Consider the following 27,063-nt stretch of genomic DNA (forward strand, 5'->3'; position numbering starts at 1 on the left):
AATCAAAGTTCAATGCATGTAAAGAGACTATATAATGCATTAATAGAAATGGATTCGGAAACAGAATTAGTTAAAGACTGTATGATAAAGTGGGCCCAAAATTTTGAAGAACCAATAATGTTGGATACATGGGAAAAGATCTGGGTAAGAAATGTAAAGTTTACACAAGCTCAAAATTTGAGAGAAAACTTTTATAAGATGTTTTATAGATGGCATCTAGATCCTAAAAAACTGGTCTCTATGTATCCGAATTTACAACCTAAATGCTGGAGATGTGACTGTGCTGATGCTACTTACTTTCATATATGGTGGACTTGTAAAAAGGTTAAAGCATTTTGGATAAAAATATGGTGGATTATGCAAAATGTTCTTTAAAAAAGGATAAAGTTTACCCCTCAGTTATTTTTGTTAGGTATAATTACTGATTGTACAGTTGTAGAGATTAAACTTATTTTGCATTTAATAACTGCAGCTAGATTGTTGGTGGCGCAATACTGGAAGAAGGAAGACTTGCCTACTATTCAAGAATAGACATTGAAAGTAACAAACCTAGCTGAGATGGCTAAAATATCTGCATATCTCAAGGACCATTCAAACGAGAGATATAAACTGGACTGGAGAAGATGGATTAACTATACTCAAAATAAATATGGGACTAAGAAATTTCAGATAGCTTATGACTAAAGAAACAAGGAATGATATAATTTGTTTAGAGCTAGCCTAGCAAGGAGGAGTTAAAGCTCAAATGAAAGATGATATTAACTTTTTTAAAGCTTATTTTAGAATGTTTTTGTTAAAGATCTATTGGTTTTGGGAAGTCGGGGGGGAGGTTGGAGGGTTTTTTTGGGGGGGGGGGAGGGAAGTAAATATTTGTAAAAGTTTTTTTTTCCAAAATTTTCGTTAAAAATTTTTTTCCCCCCGCTACGGTTCACTAGAACCGGTCCGAACCGGCTGAATACCACCTCTGCTCTGCGGGTTACATTTGTTCATTGTGACATTTATTCTCAAAGTGTCAGTTCTTATATATGGTTAAAAGTACATTACTTATGAAAGAAGGGAAGCAATAGCAACTGGGGTACAGACCTCACTTGTATAGAACAGATACCCACACTGTATTAAAAGTGTGTGATTTTAATAACATTTATTTTTCTTAATATCCTAAGAAAATAATCTCATTAATTGAAGGAATACTTTTCATTACTGTCATTGGATATATAACAAATCAAATGCAACAGTAAATATAGTAGTTATAGAACAATTGTACAAATAAAAATGGGGGGAAAGAATCATAATGTATAATATTTATGAAAATCATCCGTATCTCTAAGTTTATCTATTTTATATTAGTTGCTGGGATTCTAGAAGTGGAAGACCATTTCCCAGTTGGCTACCAATTCATCTTAAAGAGTTAAAGATGATCTACTTTTGGACTTGAAGCTTACAAACGGAATAATATTTATAAATTTAAAATATATTGCCAATGAATTTTTCAAGCACTGCTAAAAGAATCAGGAGCTGTGCAGAATTTTGCCACTCTTAAGGAATATTACAGACAGTTAATATATAAACAATGAGTCAATTCCTCATCTGCCAAGTTTGTAATAATTAGAGCAATAAAACCAGTCCGTAATAAGCCTATTTGAATGTCTCTACCTGTACTCCGTCTGAATTCTTCTGAGCCTATCTTTTAAAACCATTGATTTATAAATAATTAAGAAAACTGCTCATTTAAATTATTTTTTTCCTATTTTTTTAAGGATGAAAAGAACCAGGTCTTGATAACAAATGCATGGTTACAGATGGTGAGTAATTTTCCTTTATTCTAGGTGAGCCACTGGCTGAATTTAACAGATTCTCCAGATGGAGAAAAGATTGTCTGAAGCAGAAAATAAATCCTGCCTATTTAGAGTTTATGTTAGTTATCATTTTTAGTATAGAGAAATTAATAGTTTGGCTTTATTGGATTTCAGAGAAAGCTGAGTAATTTATGGAAGAGATTTGAGCCAGATTAATGTTGAAGCTAAACTTCAATTTGTGCTGAAAACTGAACACTGCAATTTGTCCCTCCTCTAGTCCTCTAATTTAGTAGGCCCAACATTACCCTCTACTGCTCCCTATATTTATTATTAATGTGGATGTTGCTAATAAGGCATACTGGCAGAGAAATGCAGAATGTGGTATCATCTGGTAGATCCAATGGTGGGATCCAGCCAGTTCTCATCACTTCAGGAGAACCAGTTGTTAATTTTACGACCATTTTGGTGAACTGGTTGTTGGAAGAAATAATTAGGGCAGAAAACCAGTTGTTAAATTATTTGAATCCCACCACTGGGTAGATCCTACTAGCAATTACAAATAAATCAAATCCTCTGATTGTCATTTTGGGTGACTGCTATACCTCTTATATTATATTAATACCTCTTAGTATTATCTTCCTAATACTAACCTAACAGTTGTATTCAGTGTTATTGCATATTACTACACTAGAAGAATGTTTTTTCAAACTTGGCAACTTTTAAGATGTGTGAACTTCCAAGTCCCAAAATTCCCTAGCATGCTGATTGGGGAATTCTGGGAGTTGAAGTCTACAAATTTTAAAGTTGCCAAGTTTGGAAAAACACTAGTTTAGAAGAGTCTGTATGAGCTGCAGTTTACCATGCTCTCCTACTGGAAATTTCCCTGAGGCTGTATCATGTCAACTTGCCTTCCTATCTGTAGGCAGGAAGCAGTTACTATCATGGTACTTTCTGTCATTTCTTCAGAATTACTGTTTTTCTTTCTTTCACTATATTAAGCAATCAGAACAATGATGAAACAGAGCGGCAATTGATTTATTTTTTAAAAAAAGCTGAGCAGAAAAGTAGGTAGTTTTACATTATGAAAAACAGTAGTTTTTTAAAAAAGGTTTTGAAACAGAAATGCTCTGCATATAAGTCAATTACTAAAACTATTGTGGCATATCTAGTCTCCCCTGTGAATCCAAATATCTTCCATCATCGTTTTCTGTAGGTCATTGGCAATTCCATCTATAAAAAATGATATACAATATATCTCATCACAGATAAACCTGGCCCTGGGATGATCGGACTGATTCCTCATATTATTTTATATAGTGACAGCATTTAAGGTGCTCTAATAAATATACAGTATATATTTCTCCATAGTACTGGGTCGATGCATATTTGTCATGGGATCAGTATGAATATCCAGGAGTTCAGAATTTGAGATTTCCAGCTGATCAGATTTGGGTGCCAGATATTCTTCTGTACAACAGGTAAGACAATCATGTATGAAGTGATTTTTAAAAACCTGCAGAGTAGTATTCTGGTTACTCAAGGTCATCTAATCAAATAATTCAATATGATAAATTATTTTCCTTCTAAGGCACATGTAACCTGTGGACTTAATTACTACAAAACACATGACAACCATTAACTTGGTGGGCTTTAAAAGTAGATTAGACTTTTAAACTTGAAGTCACCCTTCCCTTTTGCCAACCTGCCCCCAAATATCAAGTGAAGAGGAACAACAGTTGGAGAGTGGTATACATCCACTGTCTAATTGTGAACATCTCAAAGACTAAGATGTTCCTCTAGGCAGGCTGGATCTCAAGCATCTCTACTTTAATTCCTGCCAAAGCTTATCAGGGTTGATCAGAACATTGCTGACCAGCACTAGATATGATCATTAGTAATGGTCAACACAGTTATCAAATTCTTTGGTTCTTGCCCCATTCAGAGCTGACCATGAGTACATTAGAGGCTGTTGTGGCTGAGCCCATTTCATTCAATACTTAAAAAGAGAAAGCAACAAATATTGAGAATATTTCCCTTGTCCAAAATCTTTCTGTGGGGTGGGGTGAATCCTGTTTTAAATTGGCTAGACTGGTTTAATGGAACAGAATATTCAGCTTCTTACAGAACAAATTATTAGAATGCTTTTCATCTGTTAGACAAAAAGGGAAAGACTGTCAGCACAGCAATGGACATCTGAGATATCAAAGTAAAAGAAAGACAAGCTGCAGAAAATTAAAGCAAAGGCTTAGCAAAGGTCTGGAAACAGGCAAATCTATGGTGTCTTGATGAGAGAGGAGTGGAGAGGCAATTGAGAGATAGAGAGCTGAAGATGGAAAGCACTTGTAGATCAAAGAATCACTACAAACATCTTTGGAGTGCTATGCTGTGCTAAGCTACTCTAGGCTATTCTTTGTGATAATAAAAAGACACCAAATCAAATAAAAACTGTGTGATTCTTAACTAAAGATTATATAGGTAGTCCTCAACTTACAACCACAAATAAGCCCAAAATTTCTATTGTTAAGTGAGACATTTGTTAAGTGAATTTGTCCCATTTTATGACCTTTCTTGCTTCAGTTGTTAAGTGAGTCACTGCAATTGATAAATTAGTAACCTGGTTTGTTCAGTGAATTCATTGACTTTGCTTGTCAGAAGGTCGCAAAAGTTGATCCCGTGACCTTGGGACACAGCAAAGTTTATAAATGTGAATCAGTTCCCAAACATCTGAATTTTGATCACATGATCATGGAGCTGATGCTGGAACTGTCGTAACTCTGAAAAATGGTTATAATTCACTTTTTCAGCGCCATTGCAACTTTGAACAGCCACTAAGTAAACTGTTGTAAATCTAGGACTACCTGTATCTTAAATGAAGGCATTAAAATACACATTTTAGTAAACTTAACTTAAACTTGACAGCATTGGTAAATGAATAGAATTCATTTTTCATTTTTTAGATCTGTTATTTGCAGATCTCAGATGACCATTAGTTAAGAGAGGACAGCATTCTCTTTTGAGAGCTACTATAAACTAGAAAAGTTAATTTTGTTATCATTATTATGGTTGGTTGCACTGTCAACCAGATGTTTAGACTACATCTGACTTTTTCATCCTCCTTACTAAATCCTCCCCAAGGAATTAGGATAGGCAGATGTTGCTTAATAGGGTTAAAGGTAGGGTGTAAGCAAATACTATTATTATGAAACATTTTATAATTGTCATTTTGAATTTTGGATTCATGTACCATAGGGAAAAGTATTTTAAGAAAGCAACACAAAAGTGCCATCAACGGCCAGCCATGGAGGGAAAAAAAGGACTTTCATTAATTAATCTTCTGAAGTTTTAATTGAGTAATATAGTGGTTTAAGCTTATTCATCTAATTGCTACACACTGCAGAACTAAAGTCTAATAATGAATTGGAAATTATATGTGTATAGTTGAACCATGTGATTTATAATTTATATTCCCTACTTCACTACATATGCATTCTGATAGTTCTGCTAAAATTGATATTTTTAGTAAAAGGACTCAAATGATAATAGCTATTATGGTCTTATTATTTTTCTATGTTTTTCTAACCTATGCTTAATTGTTTCTGATGCATTTTATAGTGCAGATGAAAGATTTGATGCAACATTTCATACAAATGTTTTGGTAAACTATTCAGGATCATGTCAGTATATACCTCCAGGTAAGAAAGTTTTTAACCTAAGTGTTTAAATTAATTCTTCAGGAAGGAAGGAATATCTGTGAATATACTATAGATTAGAATGTTTTGGGTCTGTCTGTATTATTAGAATATTCTGTCCATTACTGCTGCACACACACAAAAAATTCTTGCTTGTGAATAGGGGTAAATTTTCTAAGTACCCAACTATCAAGCATAACTTTTGTAAACACGGCAGGATTTCCATCATTACAATTTATATTAGCAGTATACTATGCCCATGTCCCCAGGTTGCTTTTGTGGAGAAAAAAACATGAAAGTGCCAAGCAGGCTTGTCCATATCTACTTATCTTTGTTCAATAGGATTTATTCTCAGGTAAAAGAGCAAATGGTTGCTTTGAATGATCTAAACAGAATGTACACATAATGAACACATTAAGGACACACTAAAAGTAACACAGTCTCTTTGAACACCTTTGCGAAGTAGCTTCTCTCTCTCTCTCTCTCTCTCTCTCTCTCTCTCTCTCTCTCTCTCTCTCTCTCTCTCCCTCCCTCCCTCCCTCCCTCCCTCCCTCCCTCCCTCCCTCCTTGTCCTCCTCTCTCTTCTTCTCTTTCCTTTGTTTCATTAGGTTGCAAAGTATGAAATCATACAATGATCTATCAAACCTTTACATCAAAGCAGGTGAACAGGTACATCACGAGCAGTGATTTTGTGTTCCAGTTTTCCTCAGCAATATGGTTTCATATGATCTGAATTAGAACTGTTGCAGGGATGCTAGCAAGAGTTAAGCTTTTATTCCCACCTTTCAATTGCCTCTATCCATTTCTCACACTGAGAATTTCAACAACAGCCCCCCCCCCCCCACACACTACTGTTGGCTGGCTGCCCTGGAATTCACAGATCCAAGTATCAACCAGGGACGATTTTGCTTAGCTTCCAATTCCAGCTGAGGTCAGCTAGCCCTGCCACCACCTACCCGATTTGTAAAAATTTCAACCTAATGGTGACAGGAGGGAGGCAATAAAAAACAAGATCCCATCTGCCCACTGAACATGAGCGATATCACGGAGGGAAAAACTTATCTGAACTGGAAGGCTAGTTCAATGTCTTGTGCCCATGCTGGAAATATTGTGCTGGCGTTTTTGTAAACAGCCTAAAATTTAATTTCCTTCCCATCAGGAAAAAGGGTTTTCTGTCCTCTTGTGGAAAGAGGGATGTACATTCCCGACTTCATTTCTGTAGGAAGGGAAAAACTTTAACCATATCTCCTGTTTGCTGAGCCCCGGCATTTCATGACAAAGTCAATTTAAGTCTTGAATAGACCGCAGTGTTATAGAGCTCTATGTTTTATGTCAAGCATTTTGGAGATATCTCAGTGATTATTTTTCCCTTCTGCTTTTATTTTTAGTCAGCGAAAGATGAAATAATTAAGTGGCAAAGAATGTGTGATAAATATTAATTGCTGGTTAGACATGAAGTATTTATGTCAGGGCAGACAGTCCTTAGGGAAAAGCAAAATTAGAGACAACATTTTATTGCAGAAAAAGATGTTAAGAAGCTGATATAAATCCGAAGAGAATATTTAGCTACAGTGTTACTTTAAAAAAAAGATAATTCAAAATTCATATCGCTCTAAAATGTGTGCATTTGTTATTTTGTTTTAAGCATTATAAATGCAGTTTCAAACAGTTAAGGTAGGTCACTCTGCTCATGGTTTATCACTAAAGTTTGAAATCTTCCACTGAAGTTTATTGAACAAATATCTTGCCACAGTTTTCACAGAGGACGAAACTATTCTGGGTGTTGACAGATTTATGTACTTTGAACCAAGACATGCTTCAATTATATAAAGCATTATGTAATGCAATTTAAATGCAAATGGAGTAAAGGATATTTAATCCCACTGCCACAGTGTATCGCTTACCTTTATGCAGCCAAACTCTCCTAAGCAATTTTCTTTCAGTAGATTCACCTGCGGTATGGAGCTCGGCTAAGGGAAAACCTGTGCCGTTATTGGGCATATTGGGCATAGAAAGTAAGCAATGCTGCATTGCTAGGATGCAATGACCCCACATTACTTGGGGACAAACAGCACTCTGTTCCATGGTAGCAATGATTCGTGCATGTTAGCTATCTTTAACTGTGATATTCTTCAGTACTGTACATCTTGATTTAAAGATATAGATCAACGTTTGCTGTTCTGCAAATCATGGACACCATGACTTTAATGAAAAGAAGGACAAGGGGAGACATGATAGTAATGTTCCAATATCTCAGTGGCTGCTACAAAGAAGAGGGAGACAAGCTATTCTCCAAAGCACCCGAGGGCAGGACAAGAAGCAATGGGTGGAAGCTAATCAAGGAGAGAGCAAACCTAGAACCGAGAAGAAATTTCCTGACAGTTAGAACCAAGTGTCTATAATAATTAGTGGAACAACTTGCTTCTAAAAGTTGTGAATGCTCCAACACTGGAAGTTTTTAAGAAGATGTTGGATAACCATTTGTCTGAAATGGTGTAGGGTTTCCTGCCTAAGCAGGGGATTGGACTAGAAGACCTCCAAGGTCCTTTCCAACTCTGTTGTTCTACACTATATGAGAACTCTGGGTCAAATTTTACTTCACCTGTAAAAAAACAATTATTCCTTTAAAAAAAGTATATAACTCTTTAAGTTTTCTGCATTAATCCTAGCAAGCAGTAAGTTTATTTTTTATGATGTTTTTCATGCCAGCTTGCATTTTGATGACAATCACCAAGAATGGGTATTATTAGGTTTTAAGATCAATAAGTATGAAAGTAGAGTAGAAACATTGATGATACTTTCTGTCATCCTGAGTGACAAATTATTCTGAGTCAGGAAAAACAAAATCTCTGAGACCCCAGCATTTCTCTCATGTGGGAAATAAGGTGCTATCAGAAGACCAATCTGATACTTCCAGACATGGGATATAACAGGTTACTATGAATTTTTCACTCCCACCCACAGCACTTGAAAAAACATTATTTGAAAATGAACCTACCTGTAAACTCATACATTAAACTAACAAACTTAAAACACCAAAAAGCAAAATGTCCTGTGGGCCGTCCTCAAAAAACCTTTTGGAAATGTCCCAGTGGCCAGAAAATGTGAGGCACTGAAGTGAGAACATTAGTTTCACAGTATGAATAACTTCCACAGCTAGCAATTCAGCTGTTTTTGCTGAGGCTGAAATGGATAATATACAGTCTTCACGTCAATACATGCTACTATGGAGAAGAATGTGAGATCTGTACATTGGAAGCAAAGCTGCTTTGAGCATTACTGATACTCAAGAGCAGGGGTCAGCAAAACTGCGGCTCTGGAGCCACATGTGGCTCTTTCCTCCCTCTGCTGCAGCTCTGTCACTGGTTGGCACCACAATTTTGAGAGGAGCTTCCGATGGGGGGTGGAGAGGAGAGAAGGACAGTGCACCAGGAGAAGATTCTATGGCAAGGGTGGGGTTCCCAGTTGTCTCCACAATTGATAGGGCTTTCGGTTATGACAGGTAGAAGAAAAAGTATGCCGTGCTAGGAGGAGACTCTATGGTGGGGGAACTGAATTTCCGATCAGTTCCAGAATTGAACAGGGGGGCTTCTGGTTAGGATCTTTGTGGCTCCCGGTGTTTTCTTTTCTGTGGGAAACGGGTCCAAATGGCTCTTTGAGTGTTTAAGTTTGCCGACCCCTGCTCTAGAACACTGTTGTAGAACCTTTTTGGCACCGAGTGCCAAAATGGGAGGGTGCACACACAGGGGAGTACTGAAAACTGGAAGAGCAGCTCCCCAGTGTGAACACACGGGAGCACCAGAAAACAGAACAACAGTTCATTGGTGCGCATGCGCACACTGGAAAGCTGAACTTTCAGTTTCCAGTGTGCTCATGTATGCCGGTCATCTGGTCTTTCAGTTTCTGGTGTGCATGCACGTGCAAAGACCAGCTGGCTGGCACACATGTGCGTGCCAGAACCTGGAAGAGCAACAGGTGACACCAGGCATGCCCGGAGACATGGGTCTGTGTGCACAAGTGCTATAGGTTCGCCATCTTTCGTCAGCCTTGACAATTTTAAGACGTGTGGACTTCAAGTCCCAGAATTCTGGGAGTTTAAATCTACATGTCTTAAAGTTGCCAAGATTGGAAAACTCTGCTCAAGATATTTTTTTTGTTAACTTTACATTTACTGCGCTCTCCTCCAAAGATTTAAGCAGCTAGGATTTAAAATTACAGATTTAATTTATTAGCAGATGAGTTTGGGACACACTTTAAAACCATCAGCTCCTTTAATGTTGGGTGTAAATATACATAAATGTATATAAATGCAATTTCATCCCATTTTACCCTTGTTTTCGTCAATTTAAGGTTGTCTTTCCTTGCAGGCATCTTGAAAAGCACATGTTACATTGATGTACGCTGGTTTCCTTTTGATGTGCAGAAATGCAATTTGAAATTTGGTTCATGGACACACAATGGTTGGCTGCTTGATCTGCAAATGCTCGAAGCTGATGTTTCTAACTATATATCAAATGGTGAATGGGATTTAGTAGGTAAGTTGAATTTCTTAAAGAAGCTTAATGAATCCAGATCAAGATTTTCTTAAAATCCTGTTAATGAAGGATTATATATCTCTTTCTGTGATGCTACTCTAGCCATGCTTCAGTGTATTTCCATAGCATGTGTAATATAAATATTGATTCACTCATACACTGCCACCAAGTAATACCATTCCTAGGACCTGCACTTTTTTGTTTGAGAGAATGAAGCAAAGTAGGTCAAGTTTAGGATAATTGTAGATCAATTGTAAAAAGGGACTAACTGTTTTAAATTGTAGATCAGCCAATCTTAAGAGAAAGAGGTCCTCCCTCCTTGCAAACTCTGTACTTTTTGTCCCCTTTTTCACAGTTTTTATTTTTAAGAAAAGAGAGAGTTGCAAAAGGGGTCCTTGCACTGACATATCTGAGATGTCTTGCTTGACAGCGATAGTATATTGCCCCATTTGATTCCTCTGTGGCTTCAGCTCAGACTACAATTTCAGTTTTCCGACACCCTAAGAACTGAACCCCTAAGAACTTGCATATTTTATTTCAAAACATTTCTTCTGTCAGCTTATGTAAAATATGCATAGGCTTGGAGGTGGGCCTAAGAAATCTACGCTGTTCCTACAGCTGATCGACTGTGACAGCAGTGGATGTACGCCGCAAAAGTTATTTCCAGTGATAACAAAATCCCGGAATTTAATCCTTCACTTATCAGAGCTGTTGCCCAGAGCCAGGATTGGATTTAAACATAGTGAGGCTCTAAGCTATGGACTGTATTTATCAGGGACAACTGGAGAATATAACGCAAGTAAACATGGCAAGAGTGCTGCCAAGATGCATAACAATCCCAGGGTGGGATGGAGAAAGACCTCCCTATGTTTATAGAAAGTGTGAACGCATACTGAAATAAGGCATAATCTAATCAAACTAGAAAGTGCCATCTGAGCCATACAGGAGAGCTTAATTTATGGAGGCTTTCATATGTGAAATTGCAATAAAATCAGGACAAATGAAAATCTGAAATATTGGAGGCCCCCTTCAGACATTGACGTCTTAAGCTGTAGCTTGTTTAGTTTATGGCTAAATTCAGCTCTGCCTGGAGGAAGAGAGAAAATGTTTTTCTTGTTATGAGAGCCTGCATATTTATATATTTCTTGCTCACACTGAAAGCTGATGTTTGGTTGATTCCCCCCTCCCCCCAAAGCTGCAGAGCTTTTTGTAGCATGCATTTTTTTAAAAGGCTGACTGGTAACATCACAACTTTTTAAAACTATGCTTCAGAACTTCCCCATATTTGCCCTTTCAGAGTTGATGTTCATATTGCACATCTGTTTCTGTCACGGCTGTTGAACTTTTCCAGCCATGTCCTTTAGGCTTGCTTAATCCATAGTTTGGATGAAAATTATATATTTTAAAAAATGTAAAGAAGGATGCTGAAAGAACCACTAAAAACAGAAGTAGCATTGGCTCTATGCAAAGGCAACAATGAAAATAATTTCCATCTGCTGTCCTATAAATAGCTTGAGACCTAAAACCTCAATCACTAAACATTGTAATAATGGTTGATTGCTCTTTGCAATTTGATAGAGAGATTGAAGAATAGTCAATTATACCTTACAGTTCCATAATGAAACTGTTCAGAAGAGTAATGGCTACTGTATATGCTTAGATAATATTTTTTAAAGAAACATTGACTAATTCTTCACTAGATATGTTTGGGCTGCTTAATAGATTTATATGGATTTTTCAGTGTGACCATCATATGCCCTTAGAGTAAGATTAGTGCCGTGACAAAGCTAAATATTTATCCAGAGATGGTAATCATACATTATTTCCTAGAATATTACGGTGTTCACAAGAATTACTGAAAATGAATGGGATAGAAGCATTAAATAAGCTTTGGCTCTTTGGATATTCTGAAATTCCTTTTTCAGCATTTCTCACAAATAGCTGTTGAACACTACTGAGAATTGTAGTTCAGCTATTTCTGTAGGACCACAGCTTCTCCAAACTTTCTCTAAGAAGTAGTAAAAGAGTAAAATAATCAAAGTGATGTGATATGGGATACCTGATAATCTACATACTGAACTAATGAATTGGTAGATTCTGATGGGCTCTTCTTCTCTTGTTCCTAAACTGGGAATTGATTTAATACTTAAGATGTACATCTAAGGGAATGCAAAGGTTAGATGAGAGATATAAATAAACAGTTGATAGGAAGGAAATAAAGTATATGAATTACAACTCAAATTTAAGTCATGCAAACCCTTCATGACTACAAACTGCCTTCCAATCTTGAAGTCTAAATTCAAGTTTGCTGCCTCAGCTCAAAACATATTATAAATTCAGATATCATCAGGAATCATGACTAATTTTTGCAAACCATGATTTTACCATTACCTGAACTGACTTAACACCTTAATAGAAAAGAAGAGTGTAAACCAGCCTTTCTCAACCTAGTGTTCTCATGGTATATTAGACTTCAACTTTCATAATTGGTAACCACTAAATTCAGTATATCTGAAGACATTAGATTGCATAAGTAAGGTCTAGATCCCTGACTGCCCTCAATTAGTAAGAGTGTTGACTTTTCAGTTGTTTTGAGAATGAAATTGCATATTTCTACTCTTATTATATTTTCAATTTGCTTCTGTGCAGGTGTCCCAGGCAAAAGGAATGAGCTGTACTATGAGTGTTGCAAAGAGCCATATCCAGATGTGACTTACACTGTTACAATGCGCCGTCGCACCCTTTACTATGGGTTGAACTTACTGATTCCCTGCGTCCTTATATCAGGCTTAGCATTGCTTGTTTTCTTACTTCCAGCTGACTCTGGAGAGAAAATATCTTTGGGTAAGGACTAAGACAATGCACAGTTTAAATGCATAGAAAAGCTAATACCTCTGCAGGGATGATTTGTGTTTTGGATTATGTATACAAATATCCTTCAATGTATTGATTAAGCCAAAACATAAGAGAGAGCCTTTCAGCATTACTGTCTTTTACTATGCTGATCTCCTACACAGAGTGAAGCATTTACTTTAATTATGCTCATATATTCATCCAGAATCTAGAATTCTACTATCTTAGTCCAAATCTTACCTTCTAGCCTTTTTTCCAATCTTACCTCAGGGGTGGATTCAGCTGGTTTGGACTGGTTCGGGCGAACCGGTAGTTCCGGTGAGTGGTTGGCCCCGCCCACCCGCTCCCACCCCTTCCTGTCCTATATTTCCCTGTTTTTTAGCTCAGCTGATTTGCGCAGCACAGCAGATTGCTGCGCGTCAGCTGTTTTACTCACCAGTGCTGACATAGAAGGTAAGTTTTAAAGCTTAAAATGGGTGGTTTTTGAACACTGCGTGTGCAAGCACTCATACAAAGCACACATGCATGGGCAAAGCACACACTCACCGAACTGGTTGTTAATTCAGTTGCATCCTACCACTGTGTTACCTGCAGTGTGAAGCTATGTATGGGGATCACCATGAGGCTGTTTCTCCTGCCAGTTGGCCCTGCTCAAAATTGGGGAAATCTGCATTCAAAAGAAGAAAGCAGATTAATTGGAAAAATCTGTTGTTATTCAAATTATTTTAGAATAGTAATGCTTTCATGATGTCCAGAAGACTTTTCAAAAACTTTCTACAGCACACATTTCTCTTAATCTAGAGATACTGCCTATCCATCTAATAAATGGAAGGTACACTTTATTTAATGACCTTTAAAGTGGAAAACATGCATGACTTCAGTCCCGCTTCACTTTTTGTCTCTTTCACAATTTTGTTGTAGGTATAACTGTTCTTCTGTCCTTGACGGTTTTTATGCTCCTTGTAGCAGAAATAATGCCTGCCACATCAGATTCAGTTCCCTTAATAGGTATGTTGATGGTGCACCACTTCTCATGATAAAAAATGAATCAGGTTTAAAACTGCGTAAAATTTATCTGGATCAGGTTCCTGGGCAACTGATGGGAAAGTGAAGGTGAAAGAGAGGAGGTGGGAGGAAAGGTGGAAAAAAACCCTTTAAAAATATTTTCCCTCCATATTGGAAGACAAATTTATTTGCTTTTTAGAATTAGATGATGATGGTGGATACTGGTAGCAATTTTTGTTTTCTGTTGGGAAAGGGAATAACTGCTTCCAAGACACTTCCTTTCTTCTCCAAAGAAATTTGGAGGAAGAACCGGTTACTTCTGAGTTGTCAATGGACCACACTGAGAATTATAAATACAGATAAATAAAATCAAGTTCTGATGAGAATGTGAATTCATTGGGAACCTTTTTCATTTTTACAGTTAGTTCACAAAATGCTTCGCCACTCTAGAAAAACTGCAACATAAATATACTGATCAACAACAGATCAATTATTACATGGAATGTTACATCTGTATACAATCATTGTAAGGGTAAAATGTTCGTGTGGCGGTGACTTTTCAGTTCAGGAAGACAAATGATGCACTTGGGTGAATGAATTATAGACTATCATGTTGTCAAATACCAGAAATGTAATTATTTCATAACATGTTAGTAGAGTAAGATGCTAGGTAGAGACCAAATTGTATTTTCCATCTCAGTTTTTAAAGCAGTCAATGTTAAAAATCATTTTAAAAAGCCACCCATAAATGCTGACATTCCCTCATCCAAACACTTACCCACAATCTATCTGGATCTCACTCAAGGATTAGGAATCCAAGTAATTGGGTTCCTTTCCCTCCTTATTTTTTACCCATAGAGTGTGCTTGTGCCCAGTCCAGGCAGCACAAAGATTAATAACCGGTGCTTTCTTTGTTTGAGACAAGAGAATATGACTCCATATTCTCAGTTCTATCCAGATATGGCTTCCCGAATAGTGCCATCTCTTCCAAGAGTAGCGGTAAAAGTGTACTTAGAAGTCTCACCTGTTTTACTATTCCCACAATGCAGTGTACACAGGAACACACTTCAGCTGCCTCTCTCCTCTACCACATCCCTCTTAATAGCACACCCTTATACTCCTCCAATCCCATCTTTTCTGTTTGCTAGCCATTCATAATTCCCCAATCACTTCATTCTCCCATCTCTGTATTACATTTCTTCTCATAATCATCTGTTTACTTCTTTCTTCATGAACAAGGCCATCTCCTTCTCCTTCATTACAATTCATCACCAGCCTCTGGCACATTCCTCTAAGCATCAAGGAATGACTCTGCCCACCTCCTGATCCATTCCTGTGTACAACCTCAATATTTCTATTTAAATATATATGTAAACAATATATACATAAATGGGACGCGGTGGCTCAGTGGCTAAGACACTGAGCTTGTCGATCAGAAATGTTGGCAATTCGGTGGTTTGAATCCCTAATGCCATATAACAGAGTGAGCTCTCATTACTTGTCCCAGCTTCTGCCAACCTAGCAGTTCAAAAACATGTAAAAATGCAAGTAGAAAAATAGGGAACACTTTGGTGGAAGGGAACAGCGTTCCATGCGCCTTTGGCATTTAGTCATGCTGGCGACATGACCACAGAGACATCTTTGGACAGTGCTGGCTTTTCAGCTTTGAAACAGAGATGAGCACTGCCCCCTAGAGTCAGGAATGACTAGCTCATATGTGCGAGGGGAACCTTTACCTTTATATACGTAAACATTTCTATTTAAATATATTCAAAAAATATTTCCTTTATGTTTTAAAATATATTTTTAAATAAAAAGAAATACCAAGTATTTTATTCAGCACTGTTAAAATAAAATAGAGAGGAGCTGAAAAACTTTGGGGTATCATCCTATCCCAATCATTGTGAACCTCAGTTAAGAATTGAGCAGATGCAAAACTGAGAACTGTAGTTTAAAAACATTTGGGAATCACAATAGATAATTATGCAGTGCAAATCTGCAATGCTTCATCAAACTAAGTACAGTAAGACAAGACTGAAAAATGGTCTAAGTTTTAATCTCACATCCCAAAATGTGGATTAGTCATGCAGAAAAACATATTTTTTGAAGGTTGAGGGCCTAATGAACAAACCAGGTTTTTCGAGTTGATTTTGAGAGCTATTCTCTTTTCTTTAGAGTAGACAAAGTATGCCTAAAAAGTCTTGTTGATGCTTCAAATAATTTTTTGTAATGCCTGAACAATTAGAGCATATCGAATGTATTTGAAATGCACAGTACAAAGTAGCCATCTAGGTCAAACATACTTGGTACCTTTCATCTGCTTAGTGGATTTGATTTTCCCTGCTGAATTGCCATAAAAGGACAATGGTGGCTTTCACTGTGGCCTGCAAAGGAAGACCCATGACTCAAAGACAGGGCCACTGGTTATGCCACTAACGTGAATAAACTGTCCAGGAATGAGATCGGTCCAATAAACAGAAGATTCCCCTTCCGTTCTGATCTAGGCTTCCTGAGACAGTAAAAATCCCTCTTTTTATTTCAATGGCTGTGAATTATGTTCATTCACAGCCCGTAATGAGTCACAAATAGTTTGTAAAGAATCCAACAGAAGTCTGTCACAGTCTTTCAGGATAAGGCTGATAAGCACCCACCTTTGTCTCCCTTGAAATGCTGCCAAAGACCCAATTGCCAATTAGCTTTGCAAGGCCACATGGAGCACAGTGTCAAAATGGAGCTTCAGAGTTTAAACAGACCAGAATGAACAAAGTTGCTTAATGCAAAGGCTCACGCGCCTTTGCTCCTCCTTTATTTCTTATGGGAGGGGCCAATTATCTCCAAGCCTTTCTCTCGAGTTGCCCCTTTGCCCCTGTTCTTGCCTTCTGGCAGCTCTGCGCATGCATGCACTGGAACAGGCTCTCTCTGTTCCTCTCCCTCACTGATGTCCAACTCTGGAAGCTCCAGAGGCAGCACATAACTCCCAGATGGCCCTGCTCCCCCTCTGCCTCTGACGCAGAGCCCTTCTCTGAGCCTTCCCCAGACTCCAGAATTGGTCCATGTTCCTCCCCAACCTCCTGTCCGATTCTGCTGCCAGCTCTGCAGGCCACCAGTGGACCGCAACACCTTCTATCTTCCTAAACTGAAATAGAGATTTCCAGCTCAGTTCTTAGTAGTCTTTACTACTAAGGGGTGGCAAACTTCATTGAGGGCCACATCAGGGTTGTGTTTGACCTTGGGGGGCCATGGGGGCCATGGCCAACTCAACATCACTTGGTCAGGGACACCTGTGGTGGCTCGAATGCTCTGTGACAGCCTCCTGCAATCCACTGCTAATGAAAATGGAGCTTGGCAGGGCCACACACAGCCCTCCCAAGGTCCATTTTTGCTGAGAGAGGCATAGCGGCCAGTCCTTTGCTGTTTCCAGGGTGGCCCTGTGGGTCAAATCTGGCCCCCAGACCTTGAGTTTGACACCCCTGCTGTAGAGGAAGACACCACCTTAATTAATTAATTAATTAATTAATTAATCAAGTAATGAATTACTCCAGCTATTTCCACCTAGGAAACAGCTGGAGTAATTCAGCTACAATTTGCTTTGGGGTGCTACTTGTTCGAAAGCATGCAAATGCAAGTAGATAAATAGATATCATTTTGATAGGAAGGTAACATGCCTCATGATCACAGAAGCATCTTCAGACAATACTGGTTCTCTCAGCTAGGAAATGGAGATGAGTATGGTCCCCTAGAAGTCAGAAATGACTGAGCAGGGGAATTTTCTACCTTTATCTTAGAACAGGGATCTCCAATCCTGGCAACTTTAAGTTTAATTGTAGACTTCAACTCCCAGAATTCCTTAGCCATGCTTTTGCGTTCAAATGCTTTTTTGTCTAGGGTTTGTAAAAATAATAATAATGAGAAGCTTTCTGCTTTTCATATTAGTAAGAGAGAAAGGAGATCTTTAGGCAGTTAGGAAAAGCAACTAGAAATGAGGAACGCTGGTGTTTTTCCCCACCAAATCAGGCATTCTGAGAGGCAGGCTGATTTATTTATCTTTCTGGAACTGTAGTTTGATTTGAAGAATATTACGATCAAACAAATGATATATTGAGGGATCTTGAAAGAATAATACTAGTGATATAATAGAACTTTTGAATATGTTCTGAACTCTGCTGTTAGGCTAGAATATCAAATGTTAAAAAGAAAATTATCCTGAAGAATTTCATACCAATTTCTTTTGAGTCCAGGAAAGTATTATCCCCCATAACATAGCAAAGTTATGTACAGCTGTTGTGAATACACACAAATACGCACAACAAATGACTACTGCACATGCCTGACACCTTCATACCCAATTTATTTATCTTATGGCTATGTGGTTTGTTGGTTTGTTTTCTATCTTTGCTGAAATTAGTTTATATATGTTTTGTTTTATTTGATCATTGATCAAATAAATATCATAAAGAGAAAGACCGTCATTGCTTTTGCCTAAGGTTCGATATCGAATGTATTTGAAACTTGGCAACTAGCAATTATATGGATGTCAATCCCTGAATTCCCCATCAGGACTATTTCTAAATTTTCTGTCATGTAGCATTTTTCTCTTGTTTTTGTTTGTGAAAAGGCTCTAGAATACTTTTATTGCCTTGGACATTTGTTTGGCTAATTGTATTAAAATAATCAATACCTACAGATTCAATGTTTTAAATTTAAATGCTGTCTAATATATTGATACCTATATCTTTATTTATATATCTATATTCATCTTTCTATCTATACCTTTACCTCTAGCTTTTCTTTTATCTCTATCTCTGTCTCTATTAGATATTATGAGCTGATGAAATAATATTTTAAATAGTTACTTTAAAAAAAAACCATGGAGAAAATTAAATTCAACAAAATTGAGATAATTGAAAGGAATAGTATTTTAGATCTGTAGTCAAATTATTTGAACCTGCATTATATGCATGTAAGTAATCAAGATACAGTATATAGTGCAGGATTTGTAAAAAAAAATGGGGTGGAAACTTCTTTAAAGAAAAACAAAAGGCTCCTTTGGTTAAAGTAGCCTTTTATTACGGAGAGTCATCTGTGCCAAAACAAAGCCATAGAGACCAGCTGTATTTATTAGCCCTACCATTCCTGCTGACTGCTAGTGGAGCGCAGTCCTTGAAGAAATCCTTGGGCTCAGATGATATAAAGGCATCCTGCCAGATTGCTTTGTAAATGCTAAAATTTCTTAATATTGCTCTGTTGTCCTTATCCTTAGGAGAAGGAAGTTCCAAAGCAGTTTTCCAAAACCATATTCCTTATGAAAATCAAGGAAACAGTGTGGTTGCTAGAATCTTGTGATTGTTTTGCATTGTGATGTAGTTTATAGTTATGCAGTTCAGCAGAGACTATATCATTGGGTCAGCTTAGTAGTAAAGCATATGCTTTGCCTGTGGAAAAGTCAAAGATTAAACCCTAGAGCTGGAGATACATTTTCCTAAAATTATGTAAATCACCGTTAAATGGACCAAGCAGTTGAGTGAAGTACAAGTAGTCCTTGACTTCTGACCACAGTTGAGATTGGAATATCCATTGCTAAACAAAGCGGAGATGATCCTGATTTTACAGTGTTTTTTTCCTATGGATATTAAACAAATCATTGCGGTCATTAAGCAAACCTGGCTTCTCCCATTGACTGCTTGTTGAGAGCCAGCTGGGAAGGTTTCAAATGGTAATTGCATCACAATAAGATGCTGAAACAATCATAAAACTGTCCCTCTTGCCCATTTTGATCCCATGTTCACAGAGATGCTGTGACAGTTGTAAGTGTGAGGACTGGGTTTTAAGTCAGTTTTATCAGTGCCTTTGTAACATCAAACGGTTGTTAAGGAAATGGCTGAATGTGAAGTACTACCTGTAGATGACCAGTTAAATGGACTAACCAGGGATTTTGCTCAAAAGGTTTTTCCAGAGAAATATATAAACCCAGATTATAGACTGAAATAATCCTTCCTGCCCCCTTGATTGTATGAAGCTGTGTCTGACTTAAATGATATCCCACGTTCTCCAATGTTCCAAACAGTAATGGGCATTCTTGCAATGACTGTGTTTCCCCATTGGTGCTTATTAGGCTTCTATAAACACTCTGCGAAAATGTGCACACATCAGCTGAACATTGGGTGTCTGACAGTTCTCTGTGATCAACTATCGGCCATCCCCTGCTTGACTGCTCATTCTCTATCATCACTGTAAACCCGTAGTAGTAAACCATGTCATTGCACATAAAACATTTTGAGATTCTTGTTCAGTTCAATCCTTTTTATGTTTTAAACTGCAAAAAAGGAGAGTTGAAAAACAGAAAGGCTGGTTGTCTGGACAGAACTTAGGACAGCTTCATATAAACTTTGTCCTCCCCTTTACCAGTGAAACTAGAAATACTTCACACGCAAGGAAGGCTAGGAGAAATTGGATGGAAATTAATACGTGAGTTGTGTGGGCAATATGATCAGGCAATCTATGAACACAATGATGTTTTTCAACTCTGTCTGAAATGTCAAAGCATCACAAATAGTTTCAGCTCAGTCCAACTTCTTTTTCCCCACATTTAATATGAGAGGTGATGGTAGAAATTCCATATTTGTAAGAAAATACCCATCATGTACGTAACAGGAGTGTGTGTTTCTTATCTTTGTAAAAATACACGCAATGAGTGTTGTGGCACATTTATTCTTGTATAGTAGATCTATTAGAATCATAGAATGTTCGTTTTACATATTTTCTCCCATGCCTTTCATGGTGGTCATAGGGGATTGAGGATGAACTTCCCACAGCTTCAGAGTAGCCATTCGAGATCATTTCTCACTCTGTGGCCTCCTTCATTCCCACAGGGACCTTTTGTACTCATGAGCTGTGCTGAGTTCTAGAGCTAGACATATTTTCAGCAAGATAAAAGATGTGCCATGAATGGTCCTGGCTAGAGGCAGAGCAAGGCTGATCTGTTTTTTCCTATATTTATGGTCTTCTGTTCTCATACTTGTTTTGTGGCCACTGAAACTTTTGTCTCTTCCATTTTCTTTGCCTCTTTGATTCTTTTTTTCCAAGAAAAGTGTTAAGCTGGGAAGATAAGACTTTTTTTCCAGTGTCTTGATTAACTGTGTCATCCTAACTGAGTCTTCAGGCTAAATAACAAGTTTGCCCCTTTTAGTCTATCTGGAGACTGTTTTATATTTGTATTCTTGCCTGATATCTGTACTTTACCTCCTTGGTGGGAGCAGAAAGAAGTGCTGCTGCTTTGGATGTATATTTTAGAAAACATGCATATTTATTCCATTTGCCTTTCCTATAAAAAGACCGTAGAATGAAATCATACAGCCACAAGCAGCTATATTTTTTCTCTTGATTTTTAAGCCAAGAAATCAGATGGATTTTTCTTTCTCCCTCTCCCTCCCGCCCTCTCTCTCCTTCTCTCCCCGCTTTCTTTTCTCCACTCTTTACCAGCCAAGTAGAAATTGCACTATTGATGAAGTTACAAGGACATGGCAACCTCCATAGAACCTTCTGAGATATTTGCATGACTCTGTAAGCTTCATTAGCACACACAGTGCTTTGTATGATGCTACCTTTGCTGATTGAAAATTTGATAAACAAGAATAAGAAAGAAGAAGGAAGAGAAAACAGGGGGCATGTATTATTTCAATTGGATGAAACCAGTGCTTTTTTACTTGAGGTCCAGTACTTTCCTCTATTCACCTGTAAAATACAAGATGACTGCACAGAGAAGCCAATTCAAAAATGAATTCTTTCCTCTAATGTGCAATTTTTGTTCCTTATTTTTTGATGATATTGTAGCAATATTTTGTTTGTCTCCACTAGCAGTCATCCAGGCTAGAAAAGGACAAGAGAAGCAATAAAATAGTCAGCATTTACTTAGTGTTTTCAGAAGAGGACTTTATCCTGCAGTGGCTAGACAAGGGATGGATGGATGGATGGATGGATGGATGGATGGATGGATGGATAGATAGATAGATAGAATGATGATGATGATGGGTTTACCACAGCAAGTTTTCCTATTCCTACTTATCTAGGACTTTCACATTTTTCCTGAAAACATCACTTCCTGATAATATTTAATCAAAGAAAAGGATGTGTTCATATGTTCTTTTAAAATTGAACCTAAGAACCTTCTTTGAAGCAAGAATATTGTGTACAGGGAGCTTAGGAACATGGGATTCATCTATGACTGACCTACAATTCTAGCAACCTCAGCTTTAGCTAGGCTGCGTGGGAAAGTGTAGTTCAGCGATGTCAGGAGAATCGCAAATGTTCTGTTCTTGAATTAGCTGCCTATTCAGTGTTCTTGCACAAGTGACTGGGTTCATATACTTCAAAAAAACTCACTATGTATTAAGTTTTTTTTCCAAAAAAAAATCTCTGCAAAGCGACACATTTTAGGATAGGATAATGAAATGTTGATATGTCTTGAAATATATAGAAGGATTCATAAAATTAGGTTTTTAAGGTATAGGATAAAAAAGGGAAATTATTTATGAATGGAAACATAATTTTGGTTCCTTAATTTTGATTCTAAGTTTCTCCTGTAGCTAAATGTTTATGGAGATTCTCAGTCACCCAGGTCATGGTTGTCCCAAAGGTGCTTTTTCAACAGGCAACTGGACTTTCTGGTTTTTCTTTGAAGATTTTCCGCTTCTCATCCAAGAAGTTTCTTCAGCTTCTTGGAAAAAAAGCAACTTTGGGATAAGTTCCTTCCTATGTTCATTCAAATTCTATCTTACCAAAAAATTCTATCCTGCAACTATCAAGGGTCTGCAAATACCCTTTTTTCCTGTTCAATTGTATGTGGTTTTCACAGTTTGCCTGTCAGGTCCCTGCAGTTTTCTTGGCAATTTTTTTTAGAAGGGATTTATGATTTCCACTTTCCTAGGGCTGAGCAGAAAGGATTAACTTGGGGTCATCTCAATTAGCTTCGTGTCCAAGGAAGGACTAGAATTTGCTTTCTGCGGGCTTGTGGCCATTTCTCTTCCCCACATTCTGTGTAAACCCTGATCATCCAGACTTCTTCACATCCATTTTAAAATCACTCTCCCTGCCACCCATATTACTTTATTACAGCAGCAAAACAAATTCCTCTAGAAAGTACACGTTACTCAATGGATAAATGGTCTGAAAAGCTCAAAATGTGCCCTGAAGGTTCTATTTCTTTCAACTGTATCCCTGAAGAGAGTTCAGACTGCCTTGAGCTGCACATATGCTTCTTGCTTACAATTACAATTACTACTACTACTACTACTACTAGTACTAGTGCTACTACTACTACTATGTTGATGACGACAACATGGTTGCTTCTATAATGCATATGAGGTAGCCACTCAATATTTGTGCTGAAGATGTAAATAATCGCTTCCGACCAGCCATTTACCCCTCCCAGTGATGGGATTTCATTCATTCATTCATTCATTCATTCATTCATTCATTCATTCATTCATTCATTCATTCATTCATTCATTCATTACATTTCTGAACCATCACATTCATCATATTTCTGAACCATTTCTGAACCATCATCCTGAAAGTGGTACTTTACATGAGCTTTCAATTCTAAATTCTAAATGACATATACATATCCACTAGCTAATTTGTTTGACAATATCTTCCAAACTACTTTCCCTATACTACATAACTTGTGAATTGTCTTGCAAGACAAAGAATATTTTAAAGGTTTCTGTCTTCTTGTAGCCTGTCAATTGTCTTAATGAAAACATTGCCCTAAAATGACCCGCATAGGTTACTTGGCCAAAAGAAAGAATTCCCTCTTCACTCTTCTATCACATCTCTTTCTATTAGTTGTTTTAATCCCTAGAGTATTTGCATTCAGACGCTTTGTCTATTTTCTTTCTGATTGCCAAGCAAGATTTGAAAACTAAAGGTCTTCTCATCCTCTTTCTTGACAGTCTTCTACAACTTTCGATTATCTCTTTTGGTGAAGGTTACATGTTTAAACTGAAAAGTACCGTTCTTGTGAAACTTGGATTCACCATCCTCTTAGCAGGGATACTTCTGTGCCTTAAGGAACATTGTCTTTACTAACTAAATTTGCTAAAATTTAATAAATGTGCCACCAAATTTTTCTAAAAAGAAGATAAGCCTCCTTCTGCATGAGAAATGTGGATACAAAACCTTCGGTTCCTTTTCTTAAGGACGGAAGATTGCGAATTCACACTGTTTTATATATATATAAATGTGTATCTTAATCTGTCAGAAGCCCACTCCTCAAAAAAAATGGAAAGATAGAGCGCAGTAGAACCAGGAGATAGAATTAATGTTACTTGAATTACTAATTAAAATATATAATCTATTTAAAAAGGTCTCTGTTTGTAAAATTAATTGATACCTATCTGCATATTAGTTTTAACAGATTAACACAGTTGGAAGGGACCTTGTAGGTCTTCTAGCCTAACCCCCTGCACAAGCAGGAGATCCTACACCATTTCTGACAAATGGCAGTCCAGTCTCTTCTTGAAAGCATCCAGTGATGAAGCTCCCACAACTTCTGAAGGCAAGCTGTTCCACTGTCAGAAAATTCCTCCTTATTTCTCTCCTTTCTCAGTTTCTATCCATCTCTCCTCTCTGTGGCAGCTCCACAAATAGAATAGCTATTCTCACGCAAACAGAAAGACTGTATATGCGCATGTACCTAAATATACTTCTAGCAAAGAAGAATCAAGAGAAAAACAAGGTGGGGATAGGGTAAAAGAAAGAGGTAGTTGCTTTAAAATACTTATAACTGTCTCATCCGTCTCATCTTCCTCTGCATGACCACCTGTCTTCCTTTCCCCTTTTCCTTTTTAGCTTATCCCATGTTAAGTCCTATGTTAGTTTAGCTCTTCCATCCATCTGAGGAAGCAAACTGTACTTCAATAAAATGTGTTAGCCTGAAAATGCCTCACCAGACTGAATTTTGGCTGTTCTGTTTGATTCTTCTGCAAAGGCTAGTAAATTTCCCCTGAGGGCCAAAAATTATAATCTGTCACTTTGTACAAAAGCCTGTGACAGAAGACTCCCGGAGGAGCTACTATGACATATGTTGAGGCTAATTAATAATCTTGTTTGCTTTCCTTTTAAATTTCATTGCATTTGTTATTCCTTCATCTCTACTACAATGCATATGCCTGTCCAAAGAGTGAGTAACCTATGCCCATGTGCATATTTCTCTGTGTGGAAGAGAAAAGGCAAGGATAGATTTATGAAGGCTATAATCACCCTTGCAGTTCTTTCATTTTAAACTATGAAAAGAGATAGTGAGACAGGCACTGTTTTATGGGCAGACAGATTGAGAACCTAACTTGTAAATCATGAGCTGGCCACCAAGTCCCTAGTTCACTTTGCGGGGGGGGGGGGATGTTACGATGTGAGCAGGTTACTGCTTTCATCAAAATACATAGGCTGATTGAAGCCCAATGCTTTGGCTGGCATATTTCTGTGATACGTGTTCCTACACTTTCTGGTTGTGGCTGCAGGGTCTAAAACAGAGCAAGGAGATACACTATTGAAAAATACTTCCAGCTTAAACCGAAATACTTAGGTAGAAAGAGGAGGTGAGAAAGATGATGATCCTAACGGATGAAGGCAGGAAGCTGCAACATGTAGAAACAGGCTACTAAAAACTGGCAAGGCATGACATGAAATGAAAAACGAAGCGACAGACATTCTAAGCATAGCAGTGAGTTGGGAAAACTGGTTTTAATTCAGAAGGTCACAATGTCTATGTTACAGTTCATGGTTGCCTTTTCAAAACTGCTCTCCCCTTCTTATGTTGCTTCCAAGATGCAAACATCTCTTTCCTCCACTTTGTGATTGGTTTATGTTAGTAGAACTATCAAATTGGGTTTGTTCTTTACAAGAGCTATTAAATGTTGATTCTAGCTGTTGCGTGTACAACAGTAAAGCCAGGCTACAAGCGAAATCATGTGTATAGATGGGGATAATTATGGCTGGACAATTGAATGTTGTAATCTAGTCATGAAAGTAGCAGAAGTTTCCCGAATAGAGTAACATAGAATGATTACAGCAGTCATAATAATTACTCTGTAGTGCAGATATATGATATTAAGCTGTAAATATAAGGCTTGTACTGGAGCCTGTCTTGAAATAATACTGTAGTTTGAAATCTGGGATAGAAAGTTTAGGAACTCTTTTGTACTGAAGATCAGTGCATTGTTCAATAGCAGAGGAACACATTGACTTAAGGAGAGCCTGATCCACCACTGATCAGTGTCTTGTATTCCATCTTGAACTCTTCCTGCAACATAACCATTGTCTATGTTGATTGGACAAACTTCAAAGCAACATTTAATTTTATATCCCAAGCTAAAATATGGGAGATATTGGAGGCCTGTTAAGTTGACCAATGTCTACTTCGTTTAGTATGTATGCTCCTCTCATCAATCCTATTGAAACTAGAAAGGCACCAAATAAGGCTACATATTCGCCCCACTCTTATTTGGTTGGGCCCTCTCCACAACATGGACTTTCACTCCCAGACATTTGCTGGAAGACACAGATAATGCAGCAATGTTTTCAAGAAGGCATTCATGAGAGCAGCGAGGACACTAGGGCAGTCCTGCAAGAACAGTAAACAGTAACAGAATTGGAAAGGACTTGGAGGTCATCTAGTCCAACTGCCTGCTCATGCAGGAGACCTGTACTAGGGATTTGAACCGCCGGACTGCTGACCTTTCTGATTGACAAGCTCAGTGTCTTAGCCATGAGCCACCTAGTGAGAGTTAGGATTAGGGTTAATGATCAGAAAACCAAAATCATGGCATTTGCCAAAAGGCCCAAGAGCCAGAGCCTGAAATGGCCACAAGTCTGAACAGGTGGTCTTCTTCTTTACTTCCTCTTTTACCACTTCAAGTATCGAGGGAACAGGTCTCCTGTACCAAATACCGTTGAGTTTTTCCTTCATTTACTTTCAATAGGAAAGCTCATGGGGACTTCATTGCTGAAAATAAACAGAGGAGTTCATCTGCCATTCTTAAATATCTTAGGACAATAGATAGCTCCTCCTCCTCCCTCCTGACAAACCTAAGAACTCCAAGTATTTCAACAAAGAAAGGCCTTTACTCTGGCATGATGTCATGACCTCGGCTTAACTATATTTGACGGTTGGAACAGGGAAATCCCTAC

The 27,063-nt window shown here is 37.8% G+C and overlaps 1 protein-coding gene across 2 annotated transcripts in view; it reads left to right on the top strand.

The window, feature by feature from the left end:
• The window catches only part of LOC106542697 (neuronal acetylcholine receptor subunit alpha-7), a 102,109-nt gene that overhangs the window by 62,837 nt on the left and 12,209 nt on the right, over positions 1-27,063 (top strand). The window contains exons 2-8 of one of the 2 annotated variants that reach the window (XM_087716260.1): positions 1,758-1,802; positions 3,165-3,274; positions 5,409-5,488; positions 9,853-10,020; positions 12,670-12,864; positions 13,144-13,191; positions 13,795-13,881. In XM_087716260.1, the coding sequence (XP_087572386.1) occupies positions 1,800-1,802; positions 3,165-3,274; positions 5,409-5,488; positions 9,853-10,020; positions 12,670-12,864; positions 13,144-13,191; positions 13,795-13,881 (691 nt within the window). In that variant the 5' untranslated portion in view covers positions 1,758-1,799. The remainder of the gene's footprint in view (positions 1-1,757; positions 1,803-3,164; positions 3,275-5,408; positions 5,489-9,852; positions 10,021-12,669; positions 12,865-13,143; positions 13,192-13,794; positions 13,882-27,063) is intronic. The other variant, XM_014058502.2, reaches the window with a different exon arrangement.

This window comes from Thamnophis sirtalis, unplaced genomic scaffold (assembly GCF_051295495.1).
Source record: "Thamnophis sirtalis isolate CommonGarterSnake01/CBP01778 unplaced genomic scaffold, rThaSir2_p1.2 scaffold_5, whole genome shotgun sequence".
Classification (NCBI taxonomy): domain Eukaryota; kingdom Metazoa; phylum Chordata; class Lepidosauria; order Squamata; family Natricidae; genus Thamnophis; species Thamnophis sirtalis.